Source organism: Megalobrama amblycephala, linkage group LG1 (assembly GCF_018812025.1).
Source record: "Megalobrama amblycephala isolate DHTTF-2021 linkage group LG1, ASM1881202v1, whole genome shotgun sequence".
Taxonomy (NCBI): domain Eukaryota; kingdom Metazoa; phylum Chordata; class Actinopteri; order Cypriniformes; family Xenocyprididae; genus Megalobrama; species Megalobrama amblycephala.
Genome location: NC_063044.1, coordinates 8,857,742 through 8,878,129, shown reverse-complemented (window position 1 = coordinate 8,878,129; position 20,388 = coordinate 8,857,742). Strand labels below are relative to the sequence as shown.

Below are 20,388 nucleotides of genomic sequence, written 5' to 3'. Positions count from 1 at the left end.
TTAGAAAGAAACGTAAGCGTAGATCCCTAACCTTACTCTGATTTTAAAGCTTAAATTATGTTTATGTGATAGCGTTTTAATAAAGCCTTTACTTCTATTGTAACTGCTTTACTGTAAATTAAGTTCTCGCTTTAAGAAAAGTGAGGGAGAAGTTGAAATTATTTTGTTTTTTAGTAGTAGTCAACATCACACCACAGATGCTGTCATTACAGCTTATCTTTATTGAACCTGGAACATTCCTCCAAGAAACTATTCCAGGAGTTAATGTTTTTGCCAGAAGTGGCAAAGCAATCAAGATGTACGCTGTGTTGTCTTTTAATGAGATTTACGAATATATCCATGGGAAACTTTGGGGTGAAATCCCATGGAGCTACTGTAGAAGATTGATCTCCTGACTAGTCAGAATGCCACGCAGCTGTAACTCTTGCATCCATAACATCATATCTAATTCACTGCTCACAAACCACAGACCTGAATACTGACTTATGTGTAGACCCATCCAAGCTCTACTGCAGAATTGGAGACGGATCAGTCTCTGTCTCGCAGGGAAAGAGCTCAGTGCTCAGAGCTTCTCCAAAGAGTCTGGAATGGCTGTTGACACTCCCAGTCTTTAATGTAGGATCAAGAAAAGCTTTAACTCATTACTCTTTTCAACCCACCCCTCCATTCTTGTCCTAACTACTTTCAAATGTTGAATAATGCTGCCTTCAGAGGTAATTTGTTCCACTAAGATGCACAAGGAGTTACAATGATCATATATGCCACTGAAATAGACAGGCCACAACTTCATACTCACAATAGACACATACCATGAAGATGTAGAAAGTGATAAATCTAAATCAATTTAGTTTCTTTGTAACATCAAATAACCATCTAATGACCAATGCATTAAATAACTGCTGATGAGTGGTATAAGTGGAACTGAACAAAAACTTGTATCAGAAATTTGTTTTTAATTCTGCATAATTAACACTAAGACTTTTAAAATAATCAGTTGTTTGAAATGACTCCCAATGACTCATAAGCAAGCAAAGCTGTTCATGAAAGACAGAACCACCCAAGGTAATTAAACAAAGATGTTTTTGCTATTAAATTGAGTTTTTTTTTTCTTTCTTTCCTTCCTCTAATGGTAAATACGCCATATAAGCATGTACTGATTGACCGCTTTAATGATTTCTAACGCAAGTATATTTCATCTGAGGTAAAATCGATTTCTTTCTCTGGTATATTCGGACAAAACTTATCAAAAAAAATTTATGTTCACTGGAATAAACATGAAATGAATGCAAGACAGATAAAATTAGTAAGAATTGTGTACAAAAATGGTGCTTTGAAAAAGGAACAAATTACAGCTAACAAACTATTCATTATTTACCTACTAAATATGAATTACCAAGTTTGAAGTGAATTGCAAAGATGTATAATTTTAGAGGGCAGTTATGTTCATTAAAAAGCACAATAGTATATGAACACGATTCCCACATTTAAACTAAAGATATTCATGATTTTTGCACTCATGAATGATATCTAGATTTTCTCAATTTTATAGACATATTGGCAAAGAGCAATTTCTAGATTACAAAATTTCAAAGCTGAACATAACTAGAAAAAAAGTATATTCACTACATAAATTAATTTTCCAGACCTGTAAATCACAATTATAAAATAGCCCAGTATTTTTAGGCTTTCCGTGAATGTTGAAACCCCATTTTAAGCAAATAGGCTTGTATCCAACATACAAGCAATATTTTTGCTGTTGCCCTTAACTACAGGATCTAACAAAATCCAACATGTTGATCTTTCCTTGTCCTCTGCTTACCCAACAACAAACCTATGCAAGCAAACCCCTTAACATCACTACTGGAAACTCTCTGGTGGCAGGTTAGACTAACTCCAAGAGTACAATTATCAGAGCAAAATGCTTTCTCTATGCCTTGATGAAAGACCGGGAGCCCCCTTGAGCGACTCAACGTCTTGTTTATTTACCCTCAAAATTACACCCCTCTCTTCCTGTCATGTTCTTTGGTTCCAATTTGTTTTGTTATGCTTCCACTAAAACTGAACAACTATGCGTGTGGTCGCAGTAATTTTAACAGGCTGACACTCTCTCCACGCACACACTCGCACGCAGACGCACACATTCCGCCCTGTGCCCTCTCACCTCCGTGACACCTTCAACCGCACCACTTTGCAGGACAGCGAGGGGAAGGGGGGGAACTTCAAAGTGGCCGGAGGGGGGTGCTTCTTTTTCCTGCCACTTGTCATCATCTAAGGGTCTTTGCTGCCTCCCTTATTACTTTAATCAATTCCAACTGCTTCAAGAGGCTTTGATGGGGGAGCGGAGCAGAGCATGCTGGAAGCACCTGCCGCTGAGTAGAGCACAGGTGGCCTACAGAGCCATGGGGTGAGACTCAAGACCTCTTTACCAGGAGGCAGTAATAACAGCGGTTACCCAGCAGGCCCTCCAACCGGCCAGTCTTCACAGAGCACTGCTGGCTACACATGGTTAAACCACTAAACAATATGAATGTTTAACGAAAACAGGATCACAAGTACAATAACTCATCAACAATTACAACAGGTTTTTTTTTTTATTATTTATTAAATTAGTCATACATTTAATAAATGCACACAGTCAAAATAAGATTGCTACATTTGTAAATATGTAAGTGAAATCCAGGATGTTTGTGTTCAGCAGAACTAGGTTATGTCGCCATCTGCTGGCTCCTCAGGAAAACTAAAAGTCAAGAAGCTGCAAAAGAAAATTTACATTGTGAGAAATGATAGTTTTGATATGCATCAAAACACATACAAAATGATACAGTCTGACAGATAAGTATATTTTAAGATTTCTTACAAGCACAGAAACACAGCTGTCAAAAAACTGAGTATAGAACTTTTTTCAAAATCCAATTTTTAGAAGATCAGTCATAAAAAAAAAGCACTGCAAAACAAGTTCTTACTCGTTTTCCAGTACAAATACAAATCAAGATACATTTACTACAGAAGCAAAATTACTTGATATTAAATCTTGTTTTCTAAAAAGAAAAAAAAAATGGATTTTTTGCTTAAAGCAAGAAAAATATTTGCCAATGGAGTAAGAAAAATAATCTTGTTCTCTCTTTGAATTAAGTCAATTTTTCTGATCACACTGGCAGATATTTTTGCTTGTTTTAAGCATAAACTCTCAACATTATTCAATTGATATTTGTACTGGAAAACAAGAAAAAAAATTGTGCAGTGTTTGTTTTGTGATAGTTGTTTGTGAGTGCCTTGTTTGTTCAATAATTCAGTGCTTATGATGTAAATATTTATAAATAAACAATGTATAAACTGCTTAAATTATTTAAATAGTCAATCTGAGTTAATGCTAAATTATATGTACTGGTGGTCCACATTAATTATTAGCAGAAAGCCAAATAACATGACCATAGTTTATAGTCAAACTCAAAAAATAAAAATAATACTACAAACAAAAAAAACAAAAACAAAAACAGACATCTTAAACAAGTAAAAACAGACAAAACTCACCAGTTGTGGCAGAATCTTTTCAAAGTGCTCAATATCAATGGTGTCACAATCCTCACTGCTGGCCTGTTTAACAGCTCTGCGTGTCGCCTCTGTAGCATACAGACAATCAGAATAAAAATACTGAAATAAAAACTATACTACACAGTACCGTACCATAAAGTACACAATGCCTGTGCAGGTAAAGTTTGCCTTACCTTCAACAAATACTTTCAGCATCTCCGCCACGAGTATGACAGCATCACTACTGACTGTAGAAGAAAAACGTAATATCTGAACGCTGTACAACTGCCTGATCTGAGCAGCACACCACTTTTTCCTGAGGAACTATAATGTTTCTGTCTTTATCCTACTCCTCACATATGCAAAGCTGCCTGTATGGGACAACACTGTAAGGGTGGTTGAACATATAAAACACTTTAAAGGGTTAGTTCATCCAAAAATGAAAATTCTGTCATTTATTCCTTACCCTCATGCTGTTCCACACCTGTAAGACCTTCGTTAATCTTTGGAACACAAATTAAGATATTTTTGTTGAAATCCGATGGCTCCGTGAGGCCTCCATAGCCAGCAATCACTGCTTCAGGAAGCTTCGGAGCATAATGAATCAGCGTATCAAATCATGATTTGGATCGCGTGTCAAACCACTGAAATCACATGACTTTGGCGCTCTGAACCGCCGATTTGACACACTGATTCATAATGCTCCAAAGCTTCCTGAAGCAGCGTTTTGTGTTCGTTATTTTTTTTTTTTTGGTGCACCAAAAATATTCTCGTCGCTTTATAATATTAATATTGAACCACTGTACTCACATGAACTGATTTAAATATGTTTTTAGTACATTAATGGATCTTGAGAGAGGAAATGTCATTGCTGGCTATAGACGGATTTCAACTAAAATATCTTAATTTCTGTTCCAAAGATGAATGAAGGTCTTACGGGTGTGGAAGGATATGAGGGTGAGTAATAAACGACATTTTCATTTTTGGGTGAACTAAACCTTTAAATGCACCAAAAACCAGTTCAGGAAGAGTGAACTGGAAAGGGAACCAGCTGCAAGTGACCTTAGTGCTTTTGCTGTTCAAATGTAAGGGGAGATTGCATGAATCCATTATACCAAAAAACGACTAGTACCAGAAAGAAAAAGAAAGAAAAAAAAAAAAAGTACCATAGAGTCAATTTAAATAAAAACCTGATGCCGCCACATAATAAAAAAGTAAAAAAGGTAGTTGCGACTTTATACCTCACAATCCTGAGGGGGGAAAAGTCAGAATGACAAGTTATAATAAACTCACAATTCCGTCTTGCAGATAAGTTATTTATGTATCTGATGTGAGAGAATTAATTAGCTAAATGGTGTATACATTTTTTTTTTTTTTTTTTTTACTTCAGAGCAAAATTTACCACCAGAATTTTAGCTGGGAATACAAAAGGTTTTGTTTTGTTTCATTTTCTTAAAATGCAAGTAGAAACTGCACTCCTGGCCACAGTGAAAATGAAGCACAAAATTATGATACGTTTTGACATTATGGCAGGCATTATTAACCCATTCAAAAGACTGGCTGAATACAATGCTGCAAATCCTCTCACCTTTTGTTTTGTCCTCCTTAAAAGAGAGTGTCAAAAGTTTGGCAACAGTTTCCTAAAACAGAGAGAGATGTTAGCCATTATAGGAATCAATACAACGCCGTGGCATCATGAAAAACCCTAATTATCTAAATACGTTCGACTTGCTATCGTATTATGAGCTGTATGTTAAAACCCGAAGACGTAAACAATTAAACGTGTTGAAATCTACCTTTTTAAACAGGATTTCATTTCCCGCGTTCGCCATTCTTTCACGCTGTCGTCATAAAGGCTTCAGTAACGTCACTGGTGGAATCGGCTTCTTCGTTTGCAGAATGGCATATCGGATAGGGGTCTGCTTCTTCTTCTTCTTCTTTCGGGTTTTATGGCGGTTGGCAACTAATCTCAAAGGTGCATTACCGCCACCTACTAGACTGGAGTGTGGGCATTAGAATGACATCAAAGGAGAGGTGAAGAAAATTAAATAAGTAAATAAATAGAAATAAAAAACTTATATAAAACCTTTACAAAAGAAAATTCCTTCCTATTAAATTCTTTCACTTAATTCAGTGTTTTTCAAAAACAAAATTAATAAATTGTGTATATTCCCAGATGATTTCCCTAATAAATGCTCAAGTGTCATGCTTTGTTCATCCATCTGTGCCTTTAATTCTGCCCGATCTTCTTCATATTTTTTGCAGTCTAACAGTATATGCTTCACTGTCTCTTGCACATTACACTCAGTGCATAATCCAGTGGGATGTTTTCCTATTCTGTGCAGTGTTGTATTTAAACCAGTGTGACCCATTCTAAGACGTGAGACTAACATCTCTTCCCTAGGGCTTCTGCCCTTCCTCATACTTGTGATTACTTGATTTTGTATGCTGTATAGATGTCGTCCTGTATCCGCTGTGTTCCAATATTCTTGCCATATATTAAGTGAATGTTGCTTTATGATGGTTTTGACCTCTGCTCTACTTATTGGTACTTGCACATCTACTGTTTCATGCTTTATAGAATTTTTTGCTAGCATATCCACAACTTCATTTCCTTCCACCCCCACATGGGCAGGAACCCAAAGGAAGGAGACAACCACTCCCTTATTATGAAGTGTGAGAAGCAAGTGAAGTATTTGATAAATGAGATCTTGTCTACATGACGCTCTCCCAGATTGAATGCTTAATAATGCTGATAAACTGTCTGAGGCTATAATAACACCTTGACTCTGATGATTTTTCCCCACCCACTCTAATGCCAGTAAAATTGCTATCAACTCCACACTATAAACTGACAGATAATCTGTAGTCCTCTTTTTAACTACTACTTCATACCGAGGAATAAAAAATGCTACACCAGTACGGCCTGTTTCCGGCTGCTTTGATCCATCCGTAAAAATGAATAATTCTTCTTGATACTGCTCTACATAGTTTTGAACTATTATCCACTGCGGCATTATTTTTTAGTTTTCTTTTAGTATTTGTTGTAAACTAACATTTACAGATGGTTTTATAAATTTCCAGGGTGGTATTGTTGATATTGCCACAGTGGGTCCTATTTGTAACTGATTGAGACCTGCATTTTGAGCCTTAGCATCCCCCACCCATCCGAAACTGTAAAAATTGCTTTTATTATGCTCTGCACATTCTTGCAAGACAGTTTTTGTGGGGTGCTCCATACTATGTCCTTGTAAATTAGTCCAATATGCCAACATGATCTTGACCCTCCTAATACGTAGCGGCATCTCTCCTGCTTCCACCTGTAAAGCGGTTACTGGTGATGTTTTAAATGCCCTGGTACAAATCCGAAGTGCCTGTGCCTGCTCCACATCAAGCTTTTTAAGGTTAGATTCCGATGCTGACATATACGCTAAGGAACCATAATCAGAGGCAGTTCTCATGAGAGCCTGATAGATGTTTATTAGCGAAGCTCTACTCGCTCCCCAGTCTCGCCCTGATAGACATCTCAACACGTTGTTGATCTTCTTACATTTATTTCTGACCTTATCAATATGCTGACACCAAGTCATCCTCTCATCAAAGAGAACTCCTAGAAACCTCACCACCTTAACCTGTTCTAAATCCTGTCCATACAATTTCAGTGGCACTACTTTGTGGCGCTTAGAGAAGCATATAACTTGTGTTTTTGGAATTGAGAGTTTAAATCCCCATTTAGAAGTCCATTGTTCAACTTTCTCTATTGCATTTAGCATTTTCTTTCTAAGATATTCTACATTTCGACCCCTAACCCAGAGTGCTCCATCGTCTGCATAAAGTGACTTACCTATATTTCCACTTACCTGATCAAAAATGTCATTTATCATAATATTAAACAGTATGGGGCTGCAAACACTACCTTGTGGGGTACCATTTTCCACTATATGCCTACTTGAATACTCTGTACCAACCTTAACTTCTATTGTTCTTCTATCCAGGAAATCTAATACCCAACCAAATAATTTACCTTTTATTCCTAATTTGACAAGTTTTATAAGAAGTCCGTCCTTCCACAGCATATCATATGCTTTTTCGACGTCAAAAAACTAGGGGTCTGCTGCCCTCTAGCGCACCAAAAAAGAACGAAATCACGATATATGGCTTTCAAACGTTTATGGAAAAATGGATATTTTATAGAAAATTTCGCATCCTGTCTTTGCTGATAAAATTTGTCATATTTTTTTAGAGCTTTTTAGTTTAAATATTAGCTTATTTAAAATCAAATGTAGGCCTATTCAACTTGCAGCATTTGTAATCGTGACAGCTATTTTCACAATATAGATGTTATTCTACGGTGGACCAGAAGTGCAAAACGAAAATGTAAAAAGCAAATGCAAGTTAACAAACTACAACACATCGAAAACAAGCCACAATTTCGTAATTATCATGTATGTATGCATTTATTTATTTATTTATTTATTTATTTCTATTGTTTTTGTTGTTGTTGTTTCTTTTTTCATAATTCAGAATGATCACTTTACCTCTGTCTTTGGGTTTTGCAAATATTTAAGTCCTGATGAAATCAAAATTTAAGTTTTTTGGCTATATGTTAGCCATGGTTTACCACATATCACCCTGTATAGGCCAAGATTGGTTGCCCAATGAAGCTAAACAGGGTTGAGCCTGGGGCCTGTAACGTTACCATGAAGCTGGATTAGCTGGCTAGCCAGGTAAATTTCAGATTAGTTTGCACCAATCCTGGGTTTTAGGTACCATGAAAGTGACTTGGCTTTTAGCTGCGTTCATCACCATAAAAACTTACGCTTCACAGCTAACCTGCTTCGGGGCAGGTTGTGTTCTGGTTTAGAGATCTCAAACCGAAATTGGACCAGTCAGATGTGAGCAAACTGAGACTGAAAAAAAAAAAATATATATATATATATATATATGATTTATATAATAATTATATATATTATTATTAATCCATTACACAAGCAATTATAGTTTGTTATTATTAAAGTTCCTGTAAAGTCATTTTAAAGTATGTGTTCTGAGTTTGTCACACCACAGAAAAATGTGTTATTAACCACCCAGCCAAATTTGAATGATTAAAAAAATCTGCAAGTAAATGAAATAAGTTATCAAAATCTCGAAAAAAAATAGGCAGCGCTCTCTGCTCTCAAACGCTGGGGGCGTGTCCGCTGTCGGCGCTGAAACCACACCCACTCGCGAGAGCTGCCGTCTCAACTTACTTGTCTAATGTGTCAAACATACTGATGCATATAAACAAAAGAATCATTTAGAGGGTTGCACGTTTTAGTAGAGTTACTGTGGACTACCTACTAATTATAAAATAAGCATATTCGGCAACTTACACTCATTGGGCACGTACTGCCGGACTGTTGTCGAGTCGACAAATGACGGCGCCGCGAGACGGGAGGATGAAGGCCGGGACGGGAGAGACTCTGTCCGGCCCCATATATCATCGGTTATCGTCGGGACGTTAAGAAGGCCGAGGCAGGAGGGGGCCGAGGTCTGTTCAGTCACATTCACCAAAAACAGCGGATTATCTGTGAATCCCAGCTGTCTGATGAAAGTTTGTAAAATTATCCGGTGTAGAACGATCACTTTAGAATCCTTCATATCATCATTTTATGAAAATTTAAATAAGGAGACCGAGCATGTTGTATATTATAACAACCATGTAATAAGCATTTGCGTGACGAAGGCATTACTAGCTAAATGTGAAAAGGGCTATATAACTGTAATGACACTCGAGATTGAGCGAGTGAACCGCTGTAGAGGCGGCGCCACGCTCGGTGCGTCATCGACAGTTATATAGTGTTAGGGGCGGGGCTATGCTCAGGGGACGATGTGCGTCATCAGACCCCCGTTATAGCTCCGCCTAAAAAATCCTGAGCAGAGACTTGGTGAAAAACTGTTTAACGCTCTAACTTCACAATTAAGCATTACACAATTCACAGTCTTTGTAATGTGTTTCAGCAATACATTTGTAACATTTATAAAGTGTTTAGAAATAATTCTCAGAATTGACTTTACAGGGACTTTAAGCATTTAGTTTTAATGAATATTAATATATACAGATCATATGTAATATAAATAAGCTTTAAATAAACTTTAAATATGATGTGATAATTCAAAAGAGTTTTGAATCACGCTGACTCTCTCGCAAGAAGTGAATGTGATTGGCTGTTCACCACTGATGTCACTCATTCATGTGCACGCGCTTCACAAACTCAGGATCAAAGCCTGAGTTGACAGAGAAAGTTGATGATCAGCATCATGGTACCAACAAAGCCAGATTGGAGTGGTTTGGTTTTGTCAACTAGAAACTAATCCTATAACCCTGAGTTTGTTCAACTACCATCATGGTACATAGACCCCTGGTCAGTGCCTGGATCTGGATGAGAGACTTCCTGGGAATAAATAAATTGTTGCCGGAAGAGCTGTTAGTGAGGCCAGCAGGGGGTGCTGCTCACCCTGTGGTCTGTATGGATCCTAATGCCCCAGTATAGTGACAGGAGGTCCTGACTCTCTGTGGTCATTAAAAATCCCAGGATGTCCTTCAAAAAAAGAGTAGGAGTGTAACCCTGGCATCCTGGCCAAATATGCCCATTGGCCTCTGTCCATCATGGCCTCCTAATCATCCCCATATACTGATTGGCTTCATCACTCTGTCTCCTCTCCACCAGTAAGCTGGTGTGTGGTGGGCGTTCTGGCGCAATATGGCTGCCGTGGCATCATCCAGGTGGATGCTGCACATTGGTGGTGGTTGAGGAGATTCCCCCTTCCATATGTAAAGCACTTTGAGTGCAGAAAAATGTGCAATATAAAGGTTACAAATTATTATTTTTATTATTATGATTATAATTATTAGGTTTTCTATAAGATAGTGTGCTCCAAAACAAAGATACAGTATAAGCATTCAAAACTTACAGTCTCTCACCTCCGCCAATATGGATCAATGATTTTGACAACATCACTTTGCACTTCAGTTTCTCATCACATTTTCTGTCCAATCAAATTCTCTCTAGAATCTAAAATCCCGCTCCTTTATTATAAATAGATGCTGAAGCTGTGGCTAAAAATTGGCCACTTGTTTACACTATTTTCTATATCATGAATGGCACATAGTGCACTATATAAGGGATAGGGAACAATTCAGACAGTATAAATATGCTTTCTGTTGCAGCAAATGAAGTTTGGTTTCGTGTTACTATCAAAGGCCCTGAAACTGAGCTGCAGCATGGTGGCCAAGACCATACAGCAGTTTAACAGGACAGGTTCCACTCAGAACAGGCCTCGCCATGGTCTACCAAAGAAGTTGAGTGAACGTGCTCAGCGCCATATCGTCATATAGTATATATTATAAATATAAATTATAAATACTGCTCTAAATTGTTCCCATTATTATCACATACAAACTCTAATTAAATCTCACTCTGTTGTAAAAGCTGAAAATAACCCTCTTTTTAACAAAAAGACATGAAGAACTGCTCTAAGGATACATTTATTCAAAATCTCAGGCATACATAAAAAAGCGATCATTCACATTATAGGGCATTTTATCAACATTAAACCGAACAGGATTTTTAATGTAATAATGAAAGTAGAAAATGTAACAATTTACATTGAAATACAGAAACATTTAGTTAACATTTCTTTCAGTAAAATGGTAGGATGAGGTTTAGTGCAAATCACTCCAGCCAGCAAACGGTTGATGTCCTTCTATTCCACTTCTAGTTCACACACACATTTGGCTGAAAGGATTGGTCTTGAGTATTTAACTGACAGGCTTGATTTAACTGGACAAACAGATAAAAAAGAAAGTTATAACTGGGTTCATGGCTAATAATTTCACAAATAATTACAATGAAATTGACAGTTCTGCTGCCAGGTTGATTTGAGGCAATCACCTGAACATAAAATGCCATGTGACCTGGGGTGTCGCTAGTGAGGGGAAAAGGGGGACTGTGTTCAGAGGCATTCCCCTGAGTGCTCCTGCAATTTCTACCAATTTTCTCCTCCATAACATAATTTCTACTCAGGGGTCCCAATGTAATAACCTGTACAGGCCAGGGGGCCCAGTTAACATAGTGATGCCAGTGCATGTGGTTACTGATTCATGACAACACTGATTGCGTTTATTCTTTTGGCGCAATCAGTCAAACAGTCCCAAATCCCTCACTTATGACTTTTACAGCTCATGTGATTGGCTCAAACAAAAATCTGTGCTCATGCACATGTGCCCATGAGCAATGATGGCAGCATGCAGGCATGTACCAGCCAGGCAACTGCCACTGAGATGAATGGAAGTTGGAATTGGATTGAGATGCAGGCATGCTGGTGTCCTTACAAGGCCTTCTTAGCTAGCTTAATTAGGAGGCTTCCCTTTGTCTACCATATTAATCAGAAAGACCTTTTTAGGCTGGTGAAGAATATGGCTTTGCTGGTCCCCAAAACCAAACCAGCATAAGATAATCCGGACCAGCATGGAAATCTAAGCAGTTGGCCTCCTTATATTATAGGCGTCCTTGCAACAAACAGTATTTTGACTCACTTTTGGTGTAACAACTCTGTTGATCAATATCGGAAAACCTCCAAGATTGTGTGGCCCATCTGCTTGTGCTGCTTCAGCTTCTTTTGAAGACGAATATCTCACAAAGCCCACACCCTTTGGCCATCCTGATGACTTGTCAGTCTTGATCTGTTCATTGAGAAAAGTCAACAAATGACAAGAGCAGCAAATGCTTTTGAACATTACATTAAAGATCATGAAAGATGTCATCAAGAGAAGGGTGGCAAAGTATGCTACACACTCTAAAAATGTTTGCGCCATTTTGGTAACCCAAGACTGGGTCAAAAATGGACATGCCCAGCACTGGGTGTCACATTGTAGCTGTAATGAAGCACACGATTCAGGAGATTTGGTGAAATAAACAGAATTTAACAATATTTCCATTAGGAGAACACAACCATAAAACATAGATGATATCAGACACAACTATGGAAACTCAGGGCTTAAATACAAGGAGAGGGCAATCAAAGTGAACAAAATCAGGTGTAAAGACTAACAACCAAAATAACTATGAACAAAACAGGAACAGAACACAGTCAAATGAAACCAAAACTGAACATACACGTCACACTACTGGTTAGGTTGAATGTTTGACCCAAATACTGAGCTGTTTTTTTAACTCAACTATAAAATTCCACTAGTTTCAGCTATTTGCTGAAGAAAATGTCACAAGCAAGACAATTAATTTGGTCTGTTCTTGCTAAAGCAACAAGAACCATTCTACCGATTGTATGTAATTATAAATGGGACTGTAATGCACAGGCAGACTCAGAAACCAGGGAGAGGCAGAAAAAATAAAAAGTTGAGAAAACTTAAAAGTTTAAGGCAACAAACTTCAGCAGATTTTTGTGTTTTCTCATGTTTTTGTTGTATATACTGAATACAACAGAAGAAAACTCAAAAACCTGCTGAAGTTTGTTAACTTAAACATTTACGTTTTCTCAACTTTTTGATTTTTTACAGTATATAACTGTAAAGCTGCTTATGAAATAATCTATATGAATAAATGTGACTTGACTAGAAGTTGATTTAGAGTCTGGAGTGCTGTATATGGCCATTTAACATATCTGCCCTGTTAAAAGTGCATAATTATAAGTACTTACATTACATTCTGTAATTGTCCCAAACTTTTGAAAGAAGCTGTGAAGCTCACTATTAGTCACATATGGATTCAGATCTGTAACAACAATCCCATAGTCCTATGAAGAAAGGTAGACAAGATGACATCAATCAGTCTGTAAGCCATTGTTTATGAATTGGCACTCAGATAATATCGCTAAGTATCATCGATTTAGCTGTCCAAAAATATCACACCTATCTGTAGCCTCTGTTGCAAAACAAATGTGATTGTTGTCCATTTCTTTTTTTATTTGTACAAGACAACTTCAGGGCTCTGTCTGCCTGTCAATCATTTTTGCACTCTCAAGCTTTGGAAGTTGTTGATGCATTTTGGATTATTCTTTTATGATATTTTGTGAATTATGTATGCCTAGTTTACTACTGTTGAGTTAATGTTATAATTGACAAACATTCAGATAAGACTTTATTTAAAATGAATGAATTATATTTTAGTATTTGATATAATTGAGTGTCACACTACATTTTAATGTGGTACATGTCCTCATAAAGGTAAAAATGGCACTGAAAATCAATTAATTTTAACAGTGGTGCAGCTTACCCATTCTCCAGAGTTTAGAAATTCCTTATTTTCTTCTGAGATGCAGATGTATAAAGGTTGTGTGGATTCCATTGTTAAACTCTGTCTATACAGAATGAGTAGAAACCCAGAATTAACCAATTAATTTGATAATGAACAAATACAGATCTAAAAGTAATGTTAAAAGGCTAAATTACAAGAGGAAAAGAAACTCACGCTGCACATATACCCTCCTCAGATGCTTGAATGGCTGTTGATATGTTGGGATCAAAGTACCAAAGTAGCTCCTTTTATAAGGTGGACGTCAGACAAGTTTAAGAAACTCCTCCCACAGAATGCTGTACTTCACAGCATTCTAAGCTCTGGCCAGCATTTGACAATTCTTCAGAATTTAGTCTTACGGTTTAGACAGAATTTCCCCCACTGCATAGCTTTACTACATGTTAAGCGCATACTGTACATTACAATGTCCTTAAGTATGCCCTCTAGTATACAATGACCTTAGCAGTCTCTATGAAAATGAAATATACTAACACAAATAATGAGTAATGTTCAGTCAGCTTTTATCACAAAATTGATTCAAAACAAATGAAACTAGCACAGCTACAATCTTAAAAATAAAGGTTATTTAATGGCATTGATGGTTCCATGAAGAACCTTTAATATCCATGGAATCTTTAAATTACACAAAAGTTACACAAAATGTGTGTATAGAAAAATTAGAAAAATAAACAAAAATACTTTATCATGGAATGCCACATTTGACACAGGTATTTTGGAGTTCCAGTTGTGTTATAAACAAGAATAGTAGTTAAAGAAAATCAGTAATTATTTACAAATAATTGTCATTTACAGATATGCTACCATTATTGATAGATCTTAAACCTCCAAAAGACAGCAGACAGATAAACTAAAGTCTCATCAACATGTCGCAAGAAACAAATAAATAACCTTATAGCCTGTTGCTCTTTGAAACAGTTCTCTAAATATTAAAAATGATCATTAGACCACATTCTCAGCCACACAAAAATATAGATGCCCTTGCAGTGGCATGAAGAACAAACATTTCCATAAGCAAAAATGAACCTTGTGCATTTCAGAATATGAAAGAGCATTTCATAATGACAGTGGCACTACTAAATATCAGTGTAATTTGACTCCAGAATAGAGTGGTAATCTGATTTCCTTCTTCTGCATAAGATGCACCAGTTTTTCAGGTTTTATGTTTTTGTGGAGGGTTACCACAATTATTCTTCCAAAGTCATTTTCTGTAGAATCCAGCCTTCCTGGTTAATACAAGTAATCAACAAATTGGTACGGTCATGGAAACACTCGGCCTTTGTTCATAAGAAGGAATTCAACCACAAGACGATGTTCAAAGCTGTGGAATTTAACTTCATCGGTCAAACATTCTGAATGAACAAGGAAATTACAAATGAGAATTCTTATTTAAAGGAAAGACTGAAAGCTCACCTCACAGCTGAGCACTCTCCTCATTGAGGGTCTGTATTTTAGCTATGAGGAACTTCTTATCTTCACCCTCCTAAGAAGCCAGATGAGATGTTAGCAAGAAATCATAAGGCTTTGAAAACCCTTGTTTAGTGATTTGAGCCCTAACCCCTAACGTCAAGTATAAAAAGATCCCACACCATTTGTATTAGAGACATAAATGAAACCTCAAAACACCTTGTGTGTGTGTGTGTGTGTGTGTGTGTGTGTGTGTGTGTGTGTGTGTGTGTGTAGATGTCTAAAAAATATATTTATAAAAAACTGTACTAGCATATTATGATAATGAAATAACATTAAGTACTTAACATGCTCAAGTGCACTTGTAAATAGTGCACTTTGTAATACTGTCAAATTAAAAGATTTACATCAAAGTACATTTTAAATCATTGTTTTTATAATATTTTGTCATGCTTTAAAGAAGTATTCTGATTTTGACAATGTACTAAAGCACATGTAAATACTTGATTATAATTTTAACTGTACTGTAAATGTAATAAATTGCAACTTCATCATTACAAATGTGTAATTACAAATATATGTAAACATGACATACAATAAATTACATTAAAGTATATTTTAGTTTACCATACCAGTTTACCATGCTTCAACAGTACACTTTAACCATATTTCAAAGACAATAGAAGTATTATTATTATTAGAAATTGCGTATAAAGATGTCCTACAAGTGGGTCAATAAAGTAATCTAAAGTTAAGATAATTGCATTTAATATAAACTCAATTGTAATTAACATGCAGTTAAGTGCCCAAAAAGATTAAATTCAGTTTGCACTTAAAAGGTTAGGTCACCCAAAAATGAAAATAATCTCATGATTTACTTATGGAACTAGATTTGCGTATGGCCATTATACCGGAAACTAGTGATTACAGTTTATAATTGTGGATATTTTTCTTACAAAAATGCATTGTTTGCTTCAAAAGGCTTTTATAACCCCCTGGACCTGTGTGGATTACTTTTATGATGGATGGATGCACTTTTTTGGGCTTCAAAATCTAGGGTACCTTTCACTCCCATCATAAAGCTTGGAAGAGCCAGGATATTTTTTAATATAACTCTGATTTTGTTTGGCTAAAAGAAGAAAGTCATTTACACCTAGGATGGCTTGAGGGTAAGTAAATTATGGGATCCTTTTAATTTTGGGTGAACAATCCCTTTAAGTATATTCGTTTGAAGTATATTATTTCCGTAAAAATGTGTACTCTTAGGTATGCTAAAGTGTAGTTTTCCACAAGGGTCATAATACTCACATGATCTATCTGTTCTTGTAACTTTTCAATTATCATCTTTTGGCCATCCAAAACTTGCATGTGAATGTATATGATGGTTCTGGAAAGAGATGGAGATTAGTTTTAAAAAATTACCCAAATCTGATTCCTACTGCACCCAGGAGATCCATGAACAAGGAATACTCACAGGAACAAGCCTGCAATAATGAAGAGGAACAAAGGGTTGTCCACCAAGTGAACATAAGCCCAGCTGAGCCACTGCATACTTGGGTTTGAGTTCTCCAGATTGATGATCCATTTCTTGCCTAATTCGAGCATGTTCCTGTTCCTGAAGGGCCCACAATGTGATGAGGGCTTGACCCTAAGAAAACAGAGGAAGTGAACAAAACTGGCACTGTATTGTCTCTTTATTATTGATATAATGCTTTGTGTTCAGGAGTATGAATTATGCAAGTGAGTGTGTGCATATGTGGCAGTAGCTATGGACAAAACCCACTGAGAATTTTTACTGTTGCGAGAACTTTACTTTTAAAATCATCAAATGGACTTTTATTTTACCAACTTGTGGACATATTGACTTATATTTTGATAGACCTCCTTGGGGTGTGCAGAGAAAGATCTGAGGTGTGTATTAATGCTTAATTTATTTTTGATTTTTCCAGATTCCATCCTTTCCAGATTTAGAAATGTCCTGGAGAGTGTGAATGTAATATTCTGAAGAGACAAACCTCCACATTGTATATACAACACATGTAAGGGCCCCAATGAAGGAGGGGAAAAACAGGAGGCCGATAAAGAGAAGGCTCATCTGTGTGGCCCTCCAGTGTTTCCTGGGTGCTTGGAAGTTCTTCATCAAACTTGTCTGGAAAGAGGTTAACACATATATGATTGACAGTCAATCCTAATGTAGTGGTTCCCAAACTTTTTAGAGAGGAGTACACCCTGAGGCATTTAACGTCCTTCTGTGTACACGCTTTCTTCCACTTCCACCTTTTCCACAATATTTGCCCCCTTAAATTGATTTCCCAGTGCATTTTTCCTTTCATAAATAGGTACATTTATAAAATAAATTGTTTTAAATAATAATTAAAAAAATGTTAAATAGAGAAATATGAAATGATGGTAAAAATGAAGTGATACTTTTAAATATTAAATGGAAACCGCCAGTAGGTGGCGGTAAGTCACTGTCTTAATGAATGTGTCATTGAGTCATTCATTTATTCAGTAACGAAGCAAGTGGCTGTATTTATGAATAGGTAGTTGAATCAATGACTCTCACGATTCATTCAAAGTTGCAGATTTGTTCACGAAACACCCCTGTGTTTTGTCGAACTGTTGTATAAAATCAATGTCAGATTTGCGATCGTGTGGATACCAGTGCTTGAAGTGGAAAAATAAAAGTGTTGGTATTCCTGATGCTCAGTTCAAAATGCATTCATCTTCGTCGAGGCTTGGGCCCATCATCGCTGCTTGCAGCTATATTTAATTTACTAGTTCTGTAGTTTATTCCTAGCTTTAGTTTTCTGTTTTCTCTTTATTTAGCTTACTACTTTAGTAGTAGTTCTAGTCTTTGCTTAGCATTGGTTTCTACTATCCGTCTTGTCTGCTGTGTCTCTTGTCTTGTCTAGTCCTGCAGGTTGAGGTTCCCTGGCTCAAAGGGAGGGCACGGTGGGCTTCTGTACATGCAACATGGCGGAAGTGCCGGTACGTAAGGAAAACTGGCAGTACACTAAATGTCAAAATCAATCATAGTGTCAGTTCTGGCAGGTCACATCAGTCAAGCTCACATCAGCTGAATACCAGGTGACTCACGTCTACTTATAAGGAATACGATGCCTATCAGAGCATCTATATATAAGCTCCTCAGTATTATAAGTAGCTATCGCATTTCTCAGGAGCTAATTACCCTCCTCCATCCCCAGCTCCTCCTCCTCGTCCAGTCAGGATTTGGGCTTCTGATTCCTGTTGAATCAGACTAATTCTTGAAAGATTATTGACATCAATGATATCTGCACATATATGTTGATTCTGTTAACCTGGGGGGTATTGCTGCTAGGCTGCATGGATGTGCAGGGAGTTCTTGCCCAGAATAGAACCATACCACCAATCCAAACTCTATGAAAACAAGGACTCACACAGTGTATATTTTCATATCGAAGAGAGTTTGAGTTTTAAATCGACATCAATGCACAGTCTGGCTGTTTGTTTTTCATGCTAATAAGTGCTACATCCCCACTTTTACATTGTCAAAATAGCAGTAATTTAGCGAGATCTGCTAAGGCAACAGACTCTGCATGCAATCTATCATTTGCACATTGCTTGTGTGGATGCAGTCATATATGACCGCAAAAGATGATGTAAGTTTGATTGGATGCTATGCATTTACGGCATTTTGTCTGCTAGAAATACATGCTCGGTTTTGATGTCATTTTAAGGAAACGTAGAACGATATCAACGGCAAAACTCAGCATTTTGTTCGCGTACCCCCTCTGTCACCTCACGTACCCCCCAGGGGTATGCGTACCCTAGTTTGGGAACCACTATCTTAATAATATCAATAAAACACCTCTTATATGTTATTACACAGTTTAAGTTCTTTTCTACATTGCAAATGGGTTCCCATGGCCGAGCAGCTGCATCCAAACCTTACATCACCAAGTGCAATGCAAAGCATCGGATGCAGTGGTGTAAAGTACGCCGCCACTGGACTCTAGAGCAGTGGTGACGTGTTCTCTGGAGTGACCAATCACACTTCTCTATCTGTCAACCCAATGGACGAGTCTCGGTTTGGCTGTTGCCAGGAGAACGGTACTTGCCTGACTGCATTGTGCTAAGTGTAAAGTTTGGTGGAGGGGGATTATGGTGTGGGGTTGTTTTTCAGGGGTTGGGCTTAGCCCCTTAGTTTCAGTGAAAGGAACTCTTAATGCTTCTGCATACCAAGACATTTTGGACAATTTCATGTTGCCAAATTTGTGGGAACAGTTTGGGGATGGCCCCTTCCTGTTCCAACATGACTGCGCACCAGTGCACAAAGCAAGGTCCATAAAGACATGGATGAGCGAGTTTGGTGTGGAGGAACTTGACTGGCCTGCACAGAGTCCTGACCTCAACCCGATAAAACACCTTTGGGATGAATTAGAGCAGAGACTGTGAGCCAGGCCTTCTCGCCAACATCACTTCTTCTAGAAGAATGGTCAAAAATTCCCATAAACACACTCCTAAACCTTGTGGAAAGCCTTCCCAGAAGAGTTGAAGCTGTAATAGCTGCAAAAGGTGGCCCAACTCCCTATGGATTAAGAATGGGATGTCCTTAAAGTTCATGTGCACATAAAGGCAGGTGTCCCAAAACTTTTGGCAATACAGTGTACGTAACGAGACAATTAATGGCATAATTTCTTGCATGTCCTGTGACTGATCACAACATGGAAAAATGGGACTGAATATCAGTGAATAACAGCTTAATTTTGGGGTTGTGTCTCACAGAAAGCTATGGCACTGTATCTATACATCAGTCAAATAAGCAACATTTACTGTGTTTTTTATTTATTTTTTGCGTTTTTGGAGTTAGCATTAATTCAGATTCACTCTCCTCTATTATTTCCTTTTTTGTTTCACTGAAGAACAACATGAGGGTAAGTAAATGATGACAGAATTAAATTTTGTGAGAGCTACATCTAATCATTTTAAGCAAAGTCATTAAACACAATCTTGTATCTTCCATGAACTGTCAACCCAAAGAAGCCTAAAAATTACTAAGAAGATATTGACCTTTTTGAAGTAGAACAAGAGAAACAGTTTCCCAATTTGCACTGCAGGCAACAGTGGTGAAAACAGCACACCAAACCTATAA

General features: G+C 37.2%; 4 protein-coding genes across 6 annotated transcripts in view; all 4 read right to left on the bottom strand.

The window, feature by feature from the left end:
- Window positions 1-20,388, bottom strand: part of LOC125280859 (gastrula zinc finger protein XlCGF57.1-like) — a 1,316,469-nt gene that overhangs the window by 1,030,683 nt on the left and 265,398 nt on the right. The gene's annotated exons all lie outside the window — the stretch shown is intronic.
- On the bottom strand, window positions 2,573-5,488 carry cenpx (centromere protein X). Its single transcript, XM_048153557.1, has 5 exons — window positions 5,328-5,488; window positions 5,120-5,171; window positions 3,726-3,779; window positions 3,532-3,620; window positions 2,573-2,752 (listed from the first exon to the last, which is right to left on the bottom strand). The coding sequence occupies exons 1-5, from the start codon at window positions 5,361-5,363 to the stop codon at window positions 2,738-2,740; spliced, it is 246 nt and encodes an 81-aa protein (XP_048009514.1). The 5' UTR covers window positions 5,364-5,488; the 3' UTR covers window positions 2,573-2,737.
- Window positions 11,028-14,071, bottom strand: LOC125243677 (heterogeneous nuclear ribonucleoprotein A0). 2 transcript variants are annotated; one of them, XM_048153488.1, is made up of 5 exons: window positions 14,001-14,071; window positions 13,806-13,890; window positions 13,231-13,326; window positions 12,110-12,256; window positions 11,028-11,354 (listed from the first exon to the last, which is right to left on the bottom strand). In XM_048153488.1, exons 2-5 carry the CDS (start codon window positions 13,875-13,877, stop codon window positions 11,289-11,291), a joined length of 381 nt encoding a protein of 126 aa, XP_048009445.1. In that variant the 5' UTR covers window positions 13,878-13,890; window positions 14,001-14,071; the 3' UTR covers window positions 11,028-11,288. The 2 variants fall into 2 exon arrangements, with proteins under 2 accessions (XP_048009445.1, XP_048009438.1); XM_048153481.1 differs by having other exon boundaries at window positions 13,806-13,886; window positions 14,001-14,053.
- The window catches only part of LOC125242946 (transmembrane channel-like protein 6), a 31,493-nt gene continuing 25,498 nt past the window's right edge, over window positions 14,394-20,388 (bottom strand). The window contains exons 15-20 of one of the 2 annotated variants that reach the window (XM_048152090.1): window positions 20,307-20,382; window positions 17,267-17,400; window positions 16,726-16,899; window positions 16,560-16,638; window positions 15,258-15,327; window positions 14,394-15,070 (exon numbers count right to left, since the gene is read on the bottom strand). In XM_048152090.1, coding sequence (XP_048008047.1) covers window positions 15,259-15,327; window positions 16,560-16,638; window positions 16,726-16,899; window positions 17,267-17,400; window positions 20,307-20,382 — 532 coding nt within the window. In that variant the 3' untranslated portion in view covers window positions 14,394-15,070; window position 15,258. Of the gene's footprint in view, window positions 15,166-15,257; window positions 15,328-16,559; window positions 16,639-16,725; window positions 16,900-17,266; window positions 17,401-20,306; window positions 20,383-20,388 lie in introns of both variants that reach the window. The other variant, XM_048152082.1, reaches the window with a different exon arrangement.

What these genes read in the sequence shown, in the direction of transcription:
- cenpx (XM_048153557.1), bottom strand. Translation starts at nt 5,363, where the DNA reads ATGGCGAACGCGGGAAATGAAATCCTGTTTAAAAAG. An exon ending in TAAGGAGGACAAAACAAAAG is followed by an intron (nt 3,780 to 5,119) that starts GTGAGAGGATTT and finishes TTTCTTCTACAG; the next exon opens with TCAGTAGTGATGCTGTCATA. An exon ending in GCTGAAAGTATTTGTTGAAG is followed by an intron (nt 3,621 to 3,725) that starts GTAAGGCAAACT and finishes TGTATGCTACAG; the next exon opens with AGGCGACACGCAGAGCTGTT.
- LOC125243677 (XM_048153481.1), bottom strand. An exon ending in TTCTAAACTCTGGAGAATGG is followed by an intron (nt 13,327 to 13,805) that starts GTAAGCTGCACC and finishes CTTTCTTCATAG; the next exon opens with GACTATGGGATTGTTGTTAC. An exon ending in ACAGAGTTGTTACACCAAAA is followed by an intron (nt 11,355 to 12,109) that starts GTGAGTCAAAAT and finishes CTGTTTGTCCAG; the next exon opens with TTAAATCAAGCCTGTCAGTT.